This window comes from Camellia sinensis, chromosome 14 (genome assembly GCF_055761805.1).
Source record: "Camellia sinensis isolate YWXY chromosome 14, ASM5576180v1, whole genome shotgun sequence".
NCBI lineage: Eukaryota > Viridiplantae > Streptophyta > Magnoliopsida > Ericales > Theaceae > Camellia > Camellia sinensis.
In genome coordinates, this window is record NC_138974.1 from 128,737,678 (window position 1) to 128,760,881 (window position 23,204).

The 23,204-nt window shown below is 33.5% G+C and overlaps 1 protein-coding gene across 1 annotated transcript; it reads right to left on the reverse strand.

Moving 5' to 3' along the window:
* Window positions 1-133: 133 nt before the first annotated feature.
* LOC114301029 (RNA-binding protein Y14) lies at window positions 134-16,516 on the reverse strand. The gene is made up of 4 exons (XM_028245925.2): window positions 16,050-16,516; window positions 13,191-13,327; window positions 7,855-8,000; window positions 134-526 (listed from the first exon to the last, which is right to left on the reverse strand). The coding sequence occupies exons 1-4, from the start codon at window positions 16,315-16,317 to the stop codon at window positions 481-483; spliced, it is 597 nt and encodes a 198-aa protein (XP_028101726.1). The 5' UTR covers window positions 16,318-16,516; the 3' UTR covers window positions 134-480.
* Window positions 16,517-23,204: the final 6,688 nt, after the last annotated feature.

Genomic DNA, 23,204 nt, shown 5'->3' on the forward strand with positions numbered 1-23,204 from the left:
ATCAAAGAATACAAATATATATTATCAAGAAATCCACTTGAATATGTAGAGCAAGCTTATCAGGCCAGCTATCAATGCTTAAGGCCAAGGACCTTGGTGCACACCATCTCACAATCAATTTGCATGCCGACTCTAGTCAAACAGTATCAGCCTCCATTTTGTTTTCCACAAGTGCAAAATAATAACCAACACAAATATTTTGCAACATATTACATAATTTGTAAGAAACAGCCTAGACAGCATCCCATTAGAAGGGTAACCAAAAAAAAAAAAAAAATCAAAAAAGAAAAAAGAAAAAGAGGAAACAGAAAAGATGGGAAAAGTTAAAAGGCAGGAGGGAGGGTGCGCAAGGGATCCTCAACAACAAACAGATTAATAATCATACACTCGATGAGTCACTCAATCAGTCACAAGTATCAAAAAAAACTGTCCAAACATCTTGTTTCCTATCCCAACAGAAGTCCACAAAACCTTGGATGGCTAGAATCTCCTTCTGGGACTTCTTGAACGGTGTCCCCGCGGTGATCTGCAATAACACATACAAGAAAACAAGGCAGCACTTTAAAAGTGGAAGAAATGCAAAAAGAAATTACACTAATATGTAATAATAGTATATGGGATACAGTTTCAATCATTTGACTGCACCAGAATTGATATCAATAAATGGTCCGGTGCAACTAGAAAACAAATGAAGACAATATTGCTCTCTTATTTCTTTCTCACTCACAAGCGTCACTTTTTGTCTCAGCATAAAATATTTCTGAATTTTCCTGTGTTTGTTGATTGTTAAATCTTTTATGCAGATTGTTGGGAGGGACAAACTACTATCCAAAACCTGAAAATGGATAACCAATCCCACCCTCCCAGAAAGAAGTCATCAACCTTAATAAACCAACAGATCCCATGTGACCACATAATAGACCTGTGTATATGCACACATATACATGCATATCATAGACAAACCCATCTTATCTCACGTAATACATACCAGAGTCATGTGTTCACTGTTCCTCTACTGTAACAAGTCCATAATCCCTCTCTCAAGAGAAAAAGAACAGGTTTGGGAACCATTTCTGGAACTTAACGCTCTTTTACATTCTTCTGGAATATTAATGTTCTTTAAATTCAAATCCAGAGGGCCCACTCTGAAGCAAACAAAACAACAGAGAAAAATGAACCAGAAAACTAAAGCAGCAGGGCTCATTACCCTTTTATCTATTTAATCCCTGCATATTATGTAGGAGAGATACTGGTACACTTTCATAACCTCTATGTCCATATGGATAAGATATGTGCATATTCATTTGCTCATGCATACACCTTATTTACTCTGTAAACATACCTATATCTGTTAATGAGTCCTAGACAAGGATATATAGTGCTAATACAAAATGCATGCTTTCGTGCATCTATAAACACACTTTGCATTTAGTTATGTCAATTTCTTTTACAAAACCCCAACCGAACACCCAAAAATAAGAAGGAAAATGATTTTTCTTACATGATCCATTTCAGCCCCACTCCCCTCTCTCTCAAATTGAAAAAATTTAGACTTCACATTCAAACAAGAGCAGAAATTTGCTTACGCCGCAAACACCCATTGAATTGAAATATTGAGGTTGTATTTGAATCTTGGAATTGTAAAGGGAGAAGGAACGAGAAAGGAAAAGCAGGAAAAATTAAATACAGGTTCAACTTTATTAATATTTCCCTTCCATTTTCTTTCTCTCCACATATCCAAGAACCAAACACATCCTAAAGAATTTTTTTACACATGTTCCACTAAGAGTAGGATGTGTCTTCCTGATGGAAGTGCATTTCTTTGTGATTATCATATACTTCAGTTCAATCACAAAGAGCTTCCTATCTACCCTGAAAAGTTAATAAAACAAAAAAGTCCCAAACCTAGAAGAACTTAATACACCAATTATATTTTAAATGAAGAACCATAAGAGCTGCAAACAATAGAGGAACGCAAGACAATCAGATGTAAAGATTTCTAATTTCATAAAGTTAAGGTCAATTGATTCCAATAAAGATAACAACTGAAAGCACATATAAACTTTGAGATATTGTATCTTAAACACTATAATGATACTGACAGGATATGAAAAGATTTACTATGAAATACGAATGAAACTAACAAAATCAATAGTCAATTAGTCCTCATCCTCTCTATTTTCATTGAGTTAGCCTAGCCTAGGGCCAGTCTGAAAAGAACCAAACCAACATTCTCCTTTCTATTCCTCTCTTCAGGTTGAACCCAAAAACAACCACCAAACCTCATCACCTTTACCATCTGTAAACATCACTATCTCCACTATACCTCTCTCTACCCACCAAACCCTTATCTTCATTCTCTTTATCTCTCCACCTCATGTTCTCTTTCTAATGTCATCTTCCATAGAACCCACACCCAAGCACCACCATTAAACTGAAGACACCACCTAAAGAATCCACCTCTCTCGCACTCTCTCCCGACTTTCTCTTTTAACCAAACTCACCACAGCTGCAACAACCAAATATAATCTATTTACTCTATCTAGCAAACCACACCACAAAACTCATCTTATTTTCTATGTATTATATTCTAAACAACTCCAGCAAATTAGTACAAGCTCAAACATGTTTTAATTATACCAGATCATAGCACACAGTTTATCATTATCATTACAAAATGCCTCAAACCAACACAAAGGCTACAATAATACAAAATGCATGCTGGGCGCATGATTCATTATTTTCCACTGGATGAATTCCACTGCTTGAATTTCATACCACACCCCCAGACACCCTTTTGAAAGCTCAATGCACACCCGAGTAACCCATCAAAATTTGTTCTTTCTTCCACAACACAAATTATGGAATATTTCTTCTAATCTAGGACAGCTTAGAAGCATGAGATAAGGGCTTAGCATAAACCTGCTGTGGTGCAATAGTTCATGGCATACACAAAAGATGTATATAGTGTCACACGGACATTCATGAATGTACAGCTTAACACAAGACCAAGAGACCATTAAATTTGTCGATTGAATAAAAACAAAGAAATTTCTTGGCTAAAAGTTATTTCTCGTTGTAATCATGATTGGGTGTGCTCTCTTTATTAGCCTCCATTAAATCCAAAAAAAAAAAAAAAAAAAAGCGGACACACATATCTGTGGTAGGACATGGATCTTAGAAGGCATAATCCACAACTGAGGCAGTGAGACTGATGGACCATGCCAACACCAACAAGTAACCAATCTCTACCATCTCATCGACCACTTCATCACACTACCAGTGAGGATATCCATGAGCACAGCCAATTGACCATCTACATTAAGAGTATGGGCACTGCTAGAAAGCCATTGTGTCCATGTTAGAACCTTGTTAAACACCAAACAATTCCCAGACACTCAAAGTCCCAAATCCGATACCTGATGGATGTGTCCAGACAAGAATTCAAAAAATATATATATTATTTAGGATACCCTTCCAACATATCTCAAACTCCCTCCAACATGGCCCAAAGTTATGCATGGCAACCACAAGTCATGCATGGAATAGGCATTTGCATAAAGGACAGGACAACAATTGTGAAGGCAAAAATATAGCATGGAGTAATAAACATAAGGAAAATGAGTGCATGTGAACTGTTGTTTTCCTATGCTTGCTTAAGTACAGAATATATGCTGTTAGAATTTCCCATCTTTACCTTCACCTACTCCACTACACACTCCACTTCACCTACCTCCACTTCACCACACACTCCACTTCACCTAACCCACTATCACCTCCACTACACCTACTACCACATTTTCTTCTATATATAGATTGTATAGGAATTGTAATTAATCAATCTTGTAACACATCAATCTATATCAATATATCAATAAATACATCAATTTTAACATGGTATCAGAGCAAGGTTGAGAAGCTAGTAATTCTGCTTTACCGGCGGGCGGCAGCAGCCTCGCCTTGGCCGCCCGCCGGACCTCTACACATACCTTCACTTCGCTGCCACAAATTCCAATATCTGATCAAACTCCTCCACATCCAGACCCGTCGGTTTCTCCATCAGCAAATGCTTCCTCTTCTTCACGTTCAGCTCCTGGCCTCCAACCTCGAGTGGTGGTTCCATGGCCCTCTCCGAAATCAACGACTTCAAATTCGTCCCCCAGTCCTTCGCCTCCTTCGGATCAACCGTCCTCGTCGAGGGTTGCGATCACACCAGTTCCATCTCTTGCGTCCACGCCTGGACCGTCACTGGTGGGATAATTACTCAGGTCAAGGAGTACTTCAACACGTCCCTTACTGTCACCCGCCTCGGCGTCACTGACCAATCCTCATCCTCAATCACCTCCTCCAATTGCGCTGCCTCTCTGGGTCTGCTTCTGATGGCCTCACACAAGGGTGCTCTGTCCTTGCATGCTTTCATTGGCCTGTAATCTTGAAACCTACAGGGGACACCATCAAGAAGTCTGTGGGCTAAAATGGTCAGCCTCGGGTCAACAGTTAGCAAGTGGGGGAAATGATAATCTCCTGCGTATATGGGACAGATCGACGGCTTCTTCTAATTCCCTCTTCTTTTACCGAGATAGAGGTAATGGCCAGCTAAGTCCAACCAGATAGAAAGTAAAGGGCACATGGGATGGTCTGAAAACATAATCATCCTTTTCTCCTTTCCACCCAACCACTTGTTTTTTCTTAAATATTTCACCCCACTCATTCTCTCTCCCACTACATGGGTATTCTCCTCCTTTGTCTACGACTCCAATTTCCCTTTCTTTTTTTTTTTTTTATTTTATTTATTTATTTCTTTATTTTATTTATTTATTTTAAAAAAAAAAAAAAAAAAAAAAAGAAAGGCAGAAGCCGAACTGCACACTAAACTCCTTTTATTCATGCTGGGGATCCACCCCGATCACCATTTTACACAAAACATAAAAAAAAAAATATATATATATATATAAAAAAAATAAAATAAAATAAAATAAAAAAAAAAAAACAACCAACACACAAACCACCCACATCCACAGGTGGGATTTTTCTTCTCTACTCTGTCGCCGGTCTCTTCTTCTTGCCTCCGTCCTGGGCGGCCCTTGCCGGTGTTGCCTCCGTGCTTCCTAGACTACCAAGCAAGTTGCCTCCCCCCTGCTCCTCCACTGCAGCATATGGCGGACCTCCAAATCGCCACATCACGGTGGCCTTCCGCTTTAGCTCCTTATTTTCTGCTTTCAGCACACTTATCTCTGCTCGCACATCCTTATACATGCGTTGGAGCAGAGCCAGCTGGGAGGTTAACTGCTGCACCTCATTTGTCCTACTCTGCAGCCGGTTCGACAGGTTTGTGACCGCCGTCATACTTTCCACACATACCTTCAAAGTATACTGATTGGCCTCCACATCCGACAGCACTGCCATTCTTTGCTCCACAGACCGCATCGGAAAGTTCAACGGAGTATACCCAGCGGTGTTTGGTTGAGGTTCCAGTGCCACCGCACCAGTTCTCTCTCTCGTTGACTCGTTGAGGTCGGGAAAGAGGGTGAGCAGTCCACGGGAAGACGAGGACGAGGCCATTTTTCTGGGCAACAGGGTGTTACAGCCTCTCTCTCTCAGCACAACGAAGAGTTTTACAGAGGATTTCGCAGTTTTTTTGCTTCTGCCTCGGCCTCAGGCTCTGTCATGGTTAAATAGCCGAGGCAGCCACGCGCATCGCGCGCCTCTTGCCACCAGCCGACAAACGGGCGCGCAAGCCAAGGCGCCCACGTGCCTCGCCATCATGTCCGGCACACCTTTTGATGAATTGGGCACGCCTTTTGATGGCACGCCTTTTAAAAAAAAAAAAAAAAAAATTGGGCACACCTTTTGAGGGTGCGACTTTTTATGGGTCCGACAAGACTCTGTAAACTGTCCCGACATTGATTCCGGTTAGCTCCTTTATGGGTCCGACAAGACTCTGTAAACTGTCCCGACATAGATTCCGGTTAGTTTCTACAAGGGTCCGACAAGACTCTGTAAACTGTCCCGACATTGATTCCGGTTAGTTTCTACAAGGGTCCAGCAAGACTCCGTAAACTGTCACAACATTGTCTTCTACAACGGTCCGACATGACCCCATAAACTGTCTTCTACAACGGTCCGACATGACCCCATAAACTGTCTTCTACAACGGTCCGACATGACCCCATAAACTGTCTTCTACATCGGTCTGACACCACCATACAGTGTCCTCTACAACGTTATGACACCCCATACAGTGTCTTCACCAACGGTCTGACACGACCATACAGTGTCTCCTATCCTTTTTTCTTTTTATGTATTTTCTTGTTTTGTTACTCTCTCCAAACTCAAGTTGGTTAGTTTCTCTCCTCCTTGAGTTTGCGGGGGGCTGTTAGAATTTCCCATCTTTACCTTCACCTACTCCACTACACACTCCACTTCACCTACCTCCACTTCACCACACACTCCACTTCACCTAACCCACTATCACCTCCACTACACCTACTACCACATTTTCTTCTATATATAGATTGTATAGGAATTGTAATTAATCAATCTTGTAACACATCAATCTATATCAATATATCAATAAATACATCAATTTTAACATAATAGTTTGTGAGAGAAAATTTGTTTATATGCATTCAACATGGCAGAATTAGTAGAGCGGCCTGCACCTAGAGAGAGAGAGAGAGAGAGAGAGAGAGAGCTGTGGCAGTGTAAAGAGACAATAAAAGCAAGAGAGAGCCTGGCAGTTTAAAGGGACAACAAAAGCAAGAGATGGACTAGGATAAAGATGAAGAATAGAAAGGCAGTTAGATGAAGTTCCACCCTTGAGCACATGCTTTGGCAACTGTGGGTGGAGAAGTTTAGTGGTTGTTTTGGCGATAAAAGTTGTAAATGGTTCACAGAGAGAAGTAAAGAGTAAGAACATATAGCTTCTTTTTTTTATTATAAATAAACTAAGTTTTTTCTGTAAGGTATATTTTCCCACAAAACATATTCCTGATATCATTTTCAAACTCAAATTGAAACAATCGGCTACAATGATTTCGTATGTATGAAGAAAATGTAATTGTTTATTTTTGTCCCCTATGGATTAAGTTCGGGGTTGGAAAGGTAGATTAAAATTTTCCATTAAATGATAACCACAAAATATGGCCATGGAAAGCAAGCAGACAAACTCTACATTGCAAAACAAAACTGAAATTATTAAGAAGTGATCAGAACCTTCCTAAACATTAGAATTACAACAACAGATATAATGCAAAACCAATCATAAAAGAACAACAAAAAGTCCAGTTGAACAAAAAAACAAAGAAGAAGAAACTTCCAACAAAAGAGAAAGGTCCTCTAATCAAAGAGAAAAAAATACATAAATAACAACCAAAACATTCCAACAAGTATGACCAAAAAGAAGCTATGTGTGTAAGGCATTTTCAAAGACTGTGTTTATGCATATATATGACTCATTTATGTAAGACTTATTTAGTAAATCCATAGAGACGGGAGCATCGGTTTACATCTTCGCAATTCTCTTTTTTTCTTTAGTAGCAAGAAACAGAAGAAGGAAAGGAAGAGAGGATGCATTTGTGCTTCCCACACTAAACCATTTTCATTTGCCCAGATATTTTCTCCTCGTCAATAAAAACATTTGATGAGGACAGGTGAGGATGCATGCATGCATCTCCTAATGCTACCTAACTCGCAGTAATACAAGTCAAATGTCAACAGACACAAAAAGGAAGTCTTTTCCCCATGGTTACATTCATCAACCTGACAATCCCATCAATCATTTACACAGATTTTCCAACATAGATTTCAAGTATGTATACTGATGGGCAAAATTTTTTTTGCAAAGGAACATACCTCCTCCTCATATTCCTCCTTTTAAATGGACCTTTGCTGAATGCCCAATCGACATTAATGGTTTGTGTGAGCAGTTCAGCTCCATCCATTTCATTTATAGCTTTCTGTGCTTCTTCAAAGCTCTCGTATTCAATCAGTGCATACCCCTGTAGAGCAATATTTCACATCAAGCAATTCGAAAAAACAAAACTTTAGTTCCTACCATCATTTAGAAAAATGGGATTTTGATTCATAACTCACATCTCAACTTGACAATAATTAAATACATTATGCTAGGAGTCAGCAAGTTCAATAAATGGTCATTAATCAGTTTGGGATCCAGCTAAAAAGGCCACATTTTTTTGAAACTTTTTTGTCTGTAGTTAAATTTTTTTTTTTTTCCTTCCAAATTTGTGTCAGAACTTTTTTATTTCACTGGTCCATCTTCTGTAAAAGGATCTAAAAAGTAAAAATATTTGAAATATTTCAAAAAAAAAGTTCGCTAAAAACCCAAAAAATTTGAAAAAAGGCAACTATTTTTTACTTCTTTTTTTTTTTTGTGTGGTCTTTAGCGGACTTTTTTTCCTTTATTTATTTTCCTAGTCTGTCTAGTAGGGTAGAACCTATAAGTGTAAATTTTTTGAAAAATTTTACAAAAAGTTTACTAAAGACGAAAAAAGGTAAACAAAAAAGGCATTGAAAAAGCCAATTCGAAACCACGCTCTACAAGTACGATACAGCCTAGATTTAACTTATATAGTAGACTTAGGATAGAGATCTACACCAACTAAAGTTAGAGATCGTAAGGACTACAGAAGAGATAATTCAACATATCCAACAAAATATTGTATCCGAGATCAAACTAGATGGTAAACATTCAAAGAAATCCAAAGATAAATCCAAAAGGATGATAAACATTGGAAGAAATGTGCATAGTTTGAAGAGAATTGGGTATCACCTAGTTTCCATGTATCGGTAATATAGTTTTGATAGCATCATCATTTAAAAGTAGCTTAATATGTGATACATGTTGGAATTATCCTTGCTATCACCTTTCACCACTAATCCACAAATGTTTCGAGTTCAAATAACATCATCTCAAGTCATTTGAACTTTTTGACTACAAAGCAAAAGCAAACCTCCTAAGGAACTAACACTTCCCAAACACATAGGATATACCTTCATAAAGTGTCCAATTACTTTTAAACAAAATTAGAAGTCTATATTCTTTTTCATCAATTAATCCCCTAACAACTACATGTGAGTTTGGGGTTGGGGGGAAGAACAGTGCACTAATTCCTCTAGTTTATGTTTAATAAGTAGGAGTATAAGGGTTTGGAGGGATGCCAAATCCTATTTGTTCACCATCAAAATAGGGAGGTTTTGGAGGGGAAGTGAAAGGAAGTTAATAACTACAGATTTTGCCCTCATTTCTATCAAAATAAGTAAATTCATATTATACTTACATATGAATAAAATATTCCTCCTTTCCCTTCCTTTTCTCTTATAAACACGACTACTCCTTCCTTCCTTTTCCCTACCTTTATTATCAAAGCAAAAGGAAGAGTGATCTTTTGTTCCCCTTCAATGCCTTCACTTCTATCCAAACATAGTGGTTGGCATTTTAATATTCCAACCCCCAAAACCCTTGTGACTTTCATTTTTTGTTTTTGTAAAATTCTCGAGGCTTCTAAAGGTAAAACATTTAGGATATGTTTGGTTTGGTTTTGGGAGAGTAGTTTTTAAAAATTATTTTGGGGAGAGAGTTTAGAATTTTTTTTGGTTTGTTTGGTACTATATTTTGAAAGTAGTTTTGGAGTTTGGAATGATTTGATATTTTGTTATAATTGAGTAGATATGTGTGAGAGAAAAAGTGATTAAGAAGAAGAGATGAGCGAAAAAAAAGTGATTGATTAATAGGTAAGAGAGAGAGAGTGATTTTGGAAATTATTTTGGAAAATTTACAAACCAAACAATTTTTTTAGAAAAATTTTCCCAAAATCACTCTACAAATCCAAACCAAACATACCCTTAAAGTTTTCAATTCCTATTTCTTTTTCAACTCTATTACATGGACTTGCGTATGAATGCCAGATCTGGGTTTGTGTTTCTAAGTTTTGGAATCATCAAATTTTTATGTTCAAGGACACGGACAAAAATAAATTTCATATTTATTAAATATTTTTTTTTAGGTATTTAAAAACAAAAATAGAGAATGTTATGCAGAAAATGAAATTCTTATGCATAGTTACATAGTAAACTCGATAACTTATATACATAATAGTTGAGTGCATGTCCAATCAAACATGTCGGGCACATATATTTCATACCCTTACCCAAGTGTTTAGTGTCAGACAAAAGCATTTAACAAATTTAGAAGAGTCCATGTAACATAGTTTTTCACTATATAAACATAGAAAATAAATTATTTGTTATTATTTCCTTATAAGTAAAATATAAACTATTTTTTTAAGTATTTTTTATCTTTATATAATATATATGTACATATATATAAAATAAATAAATAAATAATTTTGCTACGTTCCTAACATGTCAAGATACATATGCCTTGTGTCCGTATCTTTGTTTCTTAGCTTTTTTATTTTATTTTTATATTGGCAATAATTCTTTCTAGGACAAAATTTTCTTGAATCCAATATATGTTGAACACCTGACATCATTATTTAAATAAAAACTTTTGGAATGTCTTCTTCTTAAGAGGGAGCAGTCCCATATACTTGCGTACTTGGTTACACCCTAACTAGTGACTTCCGTTAATTTTATATTTCTCAATATATATATATATATATATATTACTAGCTTGTGCCCCCAAGGATAAGGCTTGAATTTTGCACAATAATACATAGTTTTTGATAAGTACATTTATTAAAAAAGGAAACAAAGGAGCACTGCCCATATACAAAATTTTACTCAATAATAATATTAAGGATTAATTACCTTTTAGTCCCCAAAGTATCCCAAAGTATGGGGGTTTGTGTCATTTTGATTCCCAATGTTTAAATTGTGTCAATTTAGTCCCCATTGTATAAAAAGTGCTTTGATTTGGTCCCCCAGCCTGCCTCCAATTGCAGATTCCATTAAAGAAAAAGATAAATGTGGAAATTCAAATTACTCTTTTAGTCCCCAAAGTATGCTATCTGTGTCATTTTGGTCCCAAATGCTTAATTGGGTCATTTTAGTCCCCAATGTATAAAAAGTATTTCAACTTGGTCCCAAACTTAATTGTCTCCCTTTCTATCTAAGCTAGGAGTAAAGCTTGGAAACCATAAATATACATCACAAAAAAATGAAAATAAAAGAGGCAACATCTTTGGAGATAAATATTCTTGCTACTACAAGAAAATGTAATTTTCGCAATGCGAAAAAACAAATTTGTTGCCAAAAGCTTACTTTCCTCATTGCCAATTTTTGGTGAAGATTTTTTTTTCCATCGTAGAAAATGCTTTTTCTTATAGTGCATCATCTAATATGTTTTGATATATAAATAATATATGCGTTTTGTTAACAAGTGCCCTTAGGGCACCCTGTTAAGAATGCATTAAATGAAGTTTAGCTAACCCCACTATTATAGGTAGTAGAAAAAGAAATACCCTCTCTATCTCTCTCTTTTTTTTCTTTTTTTTTTTGCATTTCTCGCCATTAATTATTTTATTTTTTAACCCTATTATCTCCTACCTGTGTGCTCCTTTAACAACCCTTCTTCTTAATTAGTAACAAGCAAATAATGACAATATTGCCAACTATGTTTCTTTTTGATCAATAGTGTTGCATGAAAATATTTTGAATTGTCAATAATCAATAATCTAAATAAACATGTAAAAATTGTGTAGAAATCTATAGAATAAAAATGTTTTTAAACATGTGGAAAAAAAATATTCTATTTTTTTCGTATTTACTTTTCCTTATGGATAACTTGTTGGACTGCTATTAGAATTATCTAAAAATAAAAAAGCCTTTTATGGTATTGTTATACAAACGAGCTTCGTATATAAAAACTTTATACAGAATAATAAATATCATTTATATTCATTCACTAAAAGTTAAAATGACTATCACTATGTTTTATAATAGCAAAAATATCATTGTTACATAATTTTATATGAATTTTTTTTATATAGTTTTAGCATTTTCCATCCTTTTTTATGGTGCCTCAGTCTCAATCACTTTATTATGGATCAAATTTGATTAATTTTCCTATGTCAACTACTGCTAAAAAAAAATATTGTTAGTGTATTCCACCATTATTTGCTATTGATTACTTCTCTAATTTGTGAAAGTGCAATTTTGTAAAGTGTCAAAGGAGCACACAAGTGGGAGAAGATAGGGTTAGAAAAAAAAAATAAAAAAGTAGAAAGGTGAGAAATGCAAAAAAAAAAAAAGAAGGGCTGTTTTGGTCTCATTGAAAAAAAAATATATATCATTATTGCAACACATTTATACCTTTTTCTACTACCTACAATAGTGGGGTTAGCTAAACTTCATTTAATGCATCAACAAAACCCATAATATATATACATATTGGACGACCAGAATATTTCCTTTCCTTTTCTTTTCTTTTTTTCTTTTTTTCTTTTTTGGCAATTTTTTTGTTTTTTGTTGATGTGTATTTATAGTTTCAATGCTTTATCCTTGGTTGAGATGAAGAGAGATAGAATTAGGTTGGAGGACCAAATTGAGACATTTTTTATACTTTGGGGATTAAATTGACACAATTTAAACATTAAGGAGCAAAATGACATGAACCTCTCTTACTTTCAGGACTAAAAGAGTAATTTCTTAATCAAATTTTCATATTTACCCTTAACTTTAACAGCATCTACAAACGGAGTTAGGCTGGGGGGACCAAAGGAAACACTTTTTATACATTGAGACCTAAATTGACACAATTTCAATGTTGGAAAACAAAATGACACAAACCCCTTATTATGGAAACTAAAAATATAATTAATCCTAATATTAACAACAATCATTACTAAAAACAATGAAGAAGTTATCATAGTTGCCAATAAGTGTATAGTAAACTAATATCATATTAAAAAAAGTGAATAGAATAAAATAACATCTTTAAATGGACTACTGGTATCAATAATGCTGCAACTTTTAGTTTCAAAGTATAAGGAACTATTTTAGGAGGAATCAAAAGTGCTAAACCATCAAACAACAGAGGTAGCACACTACAGTATAAAACCAATCATGAATTGTTCAATGATGCAATACCATTTGCCATCAATAACTACTCAACTACAATATCATATGCAACTAATACGTAATTATGGAAGCATGCATGCATAGCTTTACTTTCAATATTACTTATTCTAAGGAAACATTCTTCTTACCTTGACAAACCCAGTTCGACGATCAAGATTTAAATGCAAATTCTTAATCTCCCCAAATTCACCAAATGCATTTTGCAAATCATCTTCTTGCGCCTCTTCATGAACTCCAGTGATTAGAACAATCCATCCTTCAATGGCTATAAAAATTCACATTCATTAGGAATACTATTGGATTTTGAAACTTCTCTACAAATTTCAATACAAAACCTGAATCATAGACAGCTATCTAGCTGGCTTTACATATAATCATTGTACATCTGTGATAAATTGAACATAAACATTTATTCCATAGAAGGTTTTAAGCGAACTAATACATAAGAGAGTGACCATATGAAATGCACAATATAAGAATAACCTGGGTCAGTTTAAAAAAAAAAACAAAGAGGAAAGAACAAAAGAAAATTTTAATGAAATGTCCCACAAGAAAAGAAAAAAATAAACATTAAGAAGACATGTACTGACCCCTATGATCTATCCTTCCCACCAAACCCCTCTGCAAGAATTCAACACCCTTCCCCTTCCTGCCCTAACCTGCAAAAGGTTTCTCATTTGTTTAATGGTTACAGTTTGCAGGAAAGGCCATCCTTTCTCTAACCTTTGTTTAATGGTTACAGCTTGCAAGTATTTGTTTAATGGTTACAACTTGGCTACAATCTTGGCCCAACCAAAACACAATCGGGCTGTTTGGTGTAACTTACATATTCTACTTATAGCTTTTCTTTTCTTTTTTTATTCTAGGAGTTTGTGCCAGACTGTTTGACACAATTTCTACTTACAACTTATTAGGTAAAAATAGCTTAAATAAGCTAAAAAGGCTAATTATCTATTAGCTTAGAAAGGAGTGCATTTGGCTTTTGCTATCTTATTATCAACTTTCATTTTACAAAAAGTTGCACCAAAAAGGCCCACCCTCTCTGCCAAGAAAACCAACCTCCACCACTCACCATTCCAACCAAAACACAAACAAAACTTCTCTCTGGCCCTGTTTGGCAAGTTGTTTTTTTAGCTTTTTTGGCTAAAATAGCCAATAAAGACAAAATAGGCTAAAATAGCCAATAAAACAAAATGTCACATCCAACTCATAATCATTTCACTTTTTCTCTCACAACTATCAAATCAACTACCAAAAAAAAACCAACTATTTTCCCAAGCACAACCATTTTAACCAAGCTAAAATAGCCAAATAACCAACTTTCCAAACAAGGCCCCTATTTGTCAGGAGTCTCACCTCCAAACGCCTCTCGATCAAAGATCTTTGATAACTCATTTAAACCACTTTTGCCAAACACCTGCAGAAGACAACCACATAACCACCTCAACTCCTCATAATTCTGCAAACACATCTTTGCAAACCACGAACTCTTACTGTAAGGGTGAGTCCCTCCTCTTTCTCCATCAAATCCATAGCCACCCATCCCAACTAAGGGGTTGTTTGGGATGACCTAAATAAGTGCACTTTTTGTCGTTTTACGAAAAAATGTGTAGAAAAGTAGAGAGGTGATGTGATGAAAAAAAGATAAAAAAATAAAAAGATGGATTATTTTTTGGGTGCCAAACTTGGCCTAAACAATTGCTCTTCTCAAAGTCATAAGAAGGTAGAACAATTGTGGCTTCATTTGGTTGCATAATTTGGATCAGTGTTACATGGAATCTTCTAATCCCCCAATGTACCAGTGTCCAATGGATATAATAAGAGTAAAGGTATTTTATATTTGTCCAAACCTTATACCTACATTAGACACTTGAATCTACTAATCGTTTACTATGTTGAACCATAAGTGGTTGTGTTTCATAGCCAAATCACACAAGCGTAAAGTGTAATTACTCATCTATGTCATATGGATTCGGGTACGAGCGTCAAGTGTGAATGTGTCTAGTGTTAGATTCATCTAATTCGCGTGTCCAAGGACAACGGGACACAAAAAAATGTTCATATTACTTAATATACTTCTTTTAGGGTAAAAAAACGACACAAAGTATTACATAGATTACATGCGTAATATAGGAGTTCTATGCATGTTTTTTTGGTAAACTCAAATTACTGAACATGTTTGCTAGGTGAATGTCCAACTACACATATCTTATACCATTACCCACGTGTCAAGTGTCCAATAAGGGTACTTCATACATTCGAAAGAGTCCATGTGTCCAGATCAAAGCCCAAAATAAACAACTAAATTTGAGATAATACTCACAAGTCTTTTGCTTGAATCTCATGTAATAATAGCAAGTTTTCAGGTTTTAGATTTTCAAAAGCTCTAGCACATAAACACTTTCCAATTCAGCATTCCTGTTTTCATTGTCAAATATTTAGTTTCAGCAAACACCACCTGATTTTTGCGAGCCAATACAATTTTTTTTTTTTTACGAGCTAACTGGAGATAGCAAATAAGTTTCTACACACAATTGTTAAAAACCATAACGCTTGGAATTTCATTTTCGATTATTATATGTCTATGCATTCAAATGACCAAAAGGACTTTCAGGAACCCCCACCTCAAACTTAAAACTAAAACAACACCAGAACCGAAAACTAAAGCATGCCTTCAAATTTTTCATCAACCAAAAAGGAATTTAGGAGAAACCCAGAAAAACCTAGAAACATCATAAGCATCACCACCAGAATGAAAACCTAAAAAAGGCTATTCAATTGTGAGCTTCTTTTTTTTTTTTTTTAATTTTCTTCTATTTTCAACTGAATTTCTGCTTCAAAGTAAAGCTTGAATCTTTAACCCACAGAAAAGCATCAGCAAAAACATGAAGCCACATATATTGGACAGTAGACTGATAAAATTGAACAAAAAAACCCTAAATTCAGTGAGAGAGAGAGAGAGAGAGAGAGAGAGAGAAAGAGCTGACATCGTTCAGGACCAGGGCCGCCATCGGAGTCGAGAGAGTCGAAGCGACCGGCGAGGCGAGTGTTGCGATCGGCATCGGTCTCTTCACGGAATCCGCGGCCTTTGGTTTTCTTGGCAGAGGAAGAGGAAGAGCCGCCGGTGATGGCGGACTTGAGCTTAGGAAGAGGAGCCCTAGGAGAACTAGCTTCCACCTCCACCGCCCCTTCCTCGTCCATCAGATCGTCTTCCTCCGGCTCGAAGTCCACCGCTTCCACGTCTGCGTTCGCCATTCTCTCTCTCTCTCTCTCTCTCTCTCTCTTGCAGGTGTCGTCTGTGTGTGAGTGGTCCAAGTGTTTCGGCTTGCAGGGTGGGTTTGAAATGCATGGGTGGATCTCAAAGGGAATGGCTTCCTCCGGTTCAATCACGGTTGGAGGGTGGGGCCATGGGAGTCCATCAGAGATATGGTTCCTTTAATTTGAATAGTTGAATGTTTAAAAATTATCAAGTATAATATATTCATAAAAAATTATATTGATAAGATATTTATAATTATATAATTAAATTAATTTTGTATAAAAAATATGGACGATGAATAATGAATGACTTATAAAAATTTGATTTGATTATATAGTTATCGATATTTGATCAATGTGAATTTTTACAGATATATAATACTTGACGAGTTTTACATATTAAACAGTTTATATTATCAAAACAAAACTCATGATAGACTTATATAAACCTAAGGGTATGTTTGATTGGAAGGATTAAAGCATGGGATTGGGATTATTAATCCGTGGGCCCAATCATCCTATGTTTGTTTTGACATTTTGGTTTAGGATTATTAATCCAATGGATAATTAATCCAACAAATTTGTAGGATTATTAGTAATGGGGTAAGGGTGGGATAGCTAATACCACACTAATTTAATAGGATTATTAATATCTCACTATTAGTGTTGTGAATCAAATATGGCCTAATAGTACTCTCTTATTTGATCATAGACCGAAGCCATTTCTTATGGGAAATCTCACTTTAAGGCCTCGTTTGGGAACATGCTAATTTAGTAACTTTTTGGCTATTTGGCTAAAAAGGTAGGTAAAAAAAACTTGTATGTTTGGGATGACTTTTTAGCTAATTACGAAAAGATGTGCAAAAAGTAGAGAGAAAAGACAATCTTTGACTTTTTGGTATGGGTTGTTGGCTTTTTGGCTAATTTAGGCCTCGTTTGGGAACAGGCTAATTTAGTAACTTTTTGGCTATTTGGTTAAAAAAGTAGGTAAAAAAAACTTATATGTTTGGGATGACTTTTTGGCTAATTACGAAAAGATGTGCAAAAAATAGAGAGAAAAGAGAATCTTTGACTTTTTGGTATGAGTTGTTGGCTTTTTGACTAAAAGGATAACTTTTTGGCTTTTTGGCTAAAAAGGTAAGTCCCTAAACGGGGCCTTAGTAACTTTTTGGCTAATTGGCTAAAATAGCCTCTTGCCAAACGAGGCCTAAGACTTGAAAGGTTAAGTAGTGATTTGAGGAGTTTGATAAAAAATTGATTTTTTAATTTTTTTTGACAAAAATTTGAGTTGTTTTGGGTAAAAAACTGACTCTTTTAGGTAAAAAAAATTAAAAAACTAAAAAATTAACCCTTTTTTTTTTTTTTTTTTTTTTTGTGTGTGTTTCCAAAACACCCAAAGCTAACATTTTGGATCCGATAAATTAATGAGTTGACTTCGAGGCACTTTGGGAAAATTGATAAAAATGCCAGTTTTTTGGTTTTTTAACTTTTTTTTAGTTAGAAAAGTCAATTTTTTTTACCTAAAACAATCCAGCTTCTTGTTAAAAAAGTCACCAAAAAAATTAAAAAATTAATTTTTTACTAACTTCCTAAAACACCACTTCATATTCATACTTTTTTAGTGTACTTTTTTACATTTGTATAAAGATTCGATAAATTAATGAGTTCGGTTCATATTCATACTTTTTTAGTGTACTTTTTTACATTTGTATAAAAATATGTATATAAAAAATAGAGAGATAAAGTGACTTAAAAAATATAAAAAGATAAAAAAAAAAATATGATTGCGTTTGACAGAGTTTTTTAAATATGATTTGAGAATAGAGTTGTATTTTAAGTTTGTGAGTTTTGTAATTATGATTTGAGTGTAGAAAATTTATTTGGTGAATAAGTTTTGAAATGAGTTTAGAATTGAGTGGAAAATTTTTAATGTAACATATGATATTTAATACAAAAACTTACAACTTATAACCAAACACACAATTCAAAATTATATTCAAAATTCATAAACAAAAAATTAAAAAATTCAGAAAATATTTTTTATTGAATATATAAAAATTAACATGTGTCAATTGCAAAATAAATAAATAAATAAATAAATAAATAATAATGCACTGTTCCGGTTAACTGGACGATCAACCGGTCGTACGTCCGGTGGGACGACCGGTTAGCCCAAATTTTCTCGCCTCGGACAGAGTTTTTAAAAGTGAGTGTGGAATTAATTTTTGAAAACCGTAAACAAACACAATGTGCAAATCAAAACCTGGAACTAATGTTCCAAAGCCTTGCCAAACAAAGCCTATATCTTTTTTAAGTACACTCTAAATCAACCAATTAATTAATTAATTATAATATATTAAAAAAAATGTTAAGATTTAAACTTTATTTTTATTAATTTTATTAAAATTTATATTGTGATGATATTTGATTAAATTTATTCAATAAATCTTTTAATTTATAATATTGTTAGTATATTTATTTAAAAAATATGATGTGTGAATTTAATTATGAAATGTTAATAAAAAAATTTACATATAATCCAATGGGTCAACTTAAGATAAATTATTTTGTTGGACTAGTTTAAGCAAATGTAGAGCCTCGATGTTAAGAACACAGAGACAAAATTTGACCCGACCTAACAAAAATGCCACCCCTAAGCCTACTTCAAAGGTTTGGATCCTCATGTTACAGAATGTAAATTAGGGCAAATTTTCCTGATATTCTGACCATAATTTTTTTTTTTTGGGGTACCATATGAGTCATTATGATTATTATGGTGTAAATTATTATGATCTAGTTATGAGTTGTGATTTTTTTTTTTTTTTTTTTTTATTCTAGCCGAAGATTTATTTGATTAGATTATTTTACTATGACTGGTTATAATGTTAGTTTTGCTTCACACTGTTGTCCCGTTATAAGATTATTTATGAGTCAATTATTACTTATTGTGATTGTTATTTTTATTATAATTGAAAGATTTTTTTGCTATGTCATAAGTGATGCATAGTTATGATCCATCATGGTCTTTTAGTTATAACTGAAAGGCCATGTTTGTTTATAGAATATAAAGACCGAATATGGGTGTGAGACTAGATATAATATGAGGTGGATCTCATATATTTTTTTCTCCCTATATTCGGTGTTTGGTTACTTCGAATATGGGGAGTTCATATAGTATATGATACAAAAGGGGATATGCAACACCACCCTCATGGTATTGTATGTCCCCTACCGTCAGATATAGCTTATCTTTCATCTAAAGGTCAAAAATAATTACGCTCCTCTTATCCGATCATATATCCTCCCTTAATCAAATATAGGTGACCCCACAGTATATATAATCCATCCCATATCCTATAACATTTTATATCACATCCTATCCTTAAGTGTTACATATCTTCTTCAAACTCTTATATCTAATCCGAACAATCAAACGAGGCCAAAGTGATTTAGTTACGACACTTTGTAGTATCAACACCCAAAATGTCAAAAATTATACATAGTACACCTCTTTTAAAGGATATATTGTAGAAGGATTCATATATCATCAGGTCATTTGGGAGCTTTTATTTACACGATCAAATTTTCTCGTTACACTTTTTTACTTTTTACATATTTTAAAATTCAAATTTTCTATTTCATCTCTTTACGCCCTTTATAATTCTCAAAAAGGCGAATTACATTAACAGTTCCTTTAGCTTGGATCTTGTGTTACTTTGATTTTTGGCTTTTTAATTGTAATACATCTGACTCTTAATTTTAAATTTTGTTCAAAATAATAACAATTGAAGATACTGTTGCTCTATTTTAAGGGCAAAGTTGTCATACAACTTATTTTGTATTGGTTAACTTATATGTTATTTGAAATGTAATGGCTTTTTTTTAATGAATAATATTGAACTTTCTTAGTTATAAAGTTCTATTTAGTTTGATTTTCAAAATATATTTTCAATTTTTTTTTCTAAGAATCTAAATATTAAATTGGTGAAAAAGATTAAAAACACATCATTTTTATATAATTTTATCTTTTGGGAGGGTAGAAATAATTTTATAAAATAATTTTTTGATATTTATTTTCATTAATTTAATTTCTATTTTTTTAAAAGACAAGCATAGCGACACTTTTGATATCATTATTAAACCAATTCATTAAATCAAAAAAATCTAAAACTAAAAATATTTCATATATTAAATATATCAATTACACATTAAAAGTCTAATAACCACCCATTACATGTTAACCATCCAAAAATATCTTTTAACAAGAAATACAATCATCTATTACATGATAACCATAAAAAAAAATAAGAGAAACTATCATCCATTACATGATCATCATTCAAACAAATATTAAAAATAATTTAGTAAAAAAATAAAAATATAAAAGATATATTATTTTTATATAATTTTATCTTTGGTGGTTAGAAATAATTTTTTCACATTTATTTTTGTCGAATTAGTTTATATTTTATCAAATTGATGATTTTGCTTTTTGAAATGGAGCAACATTATTTTCAATTGTCCTTATTTAGAATGAGATTTAAATTCAGAGTCAAATTTATCACAATTAAAAAATTAGAGATCAAAATAATATAAGTCCCAAACTACAGAAACCATTAGGGAGCTGTTAAGATGTGCACCTCATTAAATAATGCACATCATGTACACATTTATTCTAAACCATTAGATATTTACAAATTAATCTCAACCATTAAATAATTTGATTAAAAATATTGAATACTTCTCCAACCGGTTACAATTTTCTTTACCTATTGTTCTATGTTCCACAAACCCTCTTTACGTTGTTTGCCCAAAACACTTATGTTCTTCAGACACGACTTCAAAGCTCTTCTTCACCGTCAAAGACTATCCCGCGAACACAACCTACCCTCGACTTCGCTTCTCGCTCTCTCTCTCTCTCTTTGCAACTTGTTTCTCTCCCTTTCTTCATCTCCATTCTATGAAACCCTAGGCCGAAACCCCCTTCTTCGAAACTCCCCCTTTCACCTTTGCGAACTCACTAGGTTGGTTTATAAAATTAGGAAAATATGATTTGAATAGGTTTAGGTTTTTTAATCTTTGTTTGCTTTGGTAGTTGTTTTGATTCATTGGTAAAAGTTATGATATTTTGTGAATGTTGTTATGATTATGGAAAAAAAAGTTACAATCAATGTGTTATGGTTATGATTCATTAGTAAAAGCTATGATTTATACTACTAAAAGTTATGATTTGTTATGGTGAATCATAAAAAAAAATGTTACGATTCAAATGTTACGATAATTTGTTGAAAATAACTACATTTGTTATGAGTTGTTGTCATATTGTTATGATTGATAGTGTCTTTGTTATGACACCATAGTGTATATTATGACATTGTTATGATTCATTGTAATAATTGTTATGGTATTTAAAAAAAGTTTTGATTCTTTCATGTCACCTGTTAAATGACCTGTTTACAGGTTAGTTTTTATGGTGTGGCACAATATGGACTACACAATAAGTGCATATCATATGCACTTTTAGAATGTGCATATTGTAGACTTTTCCAAACCGTTAATATAATTCGTCCTTCTCAAAATAATTTTATTCTTATCATTTCTATTCTCTTTAGGTCATGTGTTGTTTGGGTGGACATGAGCTTGAGATTGGACTAATAGTCCAATAAAATTATTAATCCGATATTTGGTTAAACAATTAAAGTACAGACTAATAATCCATCCAGATATGATATTCCACATACAATAGACTATACAATCCCACAGAGGGGAGTGGGATATAAATTAGAGGATTAAACCAAAGTTTGGACTATTAGTCTCTCCTTATAATCCTAATTCAATTTAAATATACGATAGGATATACAATTCAAAGGGATTCGTAGTTTTAGGATTATTAGTTATGAAAATGTTAATCCAACTTAATCCAGTCCGCCAAAACAAACATGGCCTTAGACTTATAATCTTCTAAACTTTAGTCCACCTTAGCTTGTTCTTTATCTTCTCCACTGCCCCTACACTCTCTCAGACCACCACCTCTCTAATCCTTTCATTAAAGTGAAAAATGATAACGATTTTATTATTTCTTCTTTCAAGTTTTGTTTGGCCAAACAAATTTCATTTATTCTGTTATAATTAGCTGAATTGGCAAAATTTGATTAAGCAATGTTCAGCCTTAACTATTGAAAGCCGAACAATATAGTTTATTCTGCAGACTAGAATTAAATGGAGTTCTTACTCCTTTTATTTCAAATAGCATAAAATTATATCAAAATGATAAAATTTCAAAGAAAAACAGTTATTAAGCACACAAAAAATATATAATTTATTTTCAATTATCATATATATATTTTAACTATGAATATTGCTTTTGTTTGTTGTTATTTTTTATTTTTTTTTATTTTTATGATAGATGTGTTAAGAGTTGTAGAGTGATGAAAAGAGTAACAGAATGAAGAGAGGTGGCAATAGTTGATGGAGCAGAAGAAATGGTGACTAGGGGCGATGATTGGTAGAGGAGAAGGGTGGTGATCAGTGATTGGGAAAAAAACAATTAGGTGTAAAAGGAAATATGAAAAGAAAGTTTTGATGTTTAATCCTTAAAAGTCATTATACAAAAAGATAAAATTATAATAAAAGTAAAATCAAAATGAAGAAGGTAAGGATTCAACTTTATTGTGTAAATAAAACCATTTATCATTTGAAAATAAGGGGAACTTTTATTTTTTTGATTGTTGCTAACCGAACAAATTAAGTTTGTCCAGTTATATCCAATCAAATAAATCGAGTTTGTTCAGTCTTGATGGGTCAAACAAAACACGTATGCATAAAGTAAAATCTAGTAAAAAAATGTCTTTTTTTTCACTCTAATGGAAAGGGTTAGAAAGGTA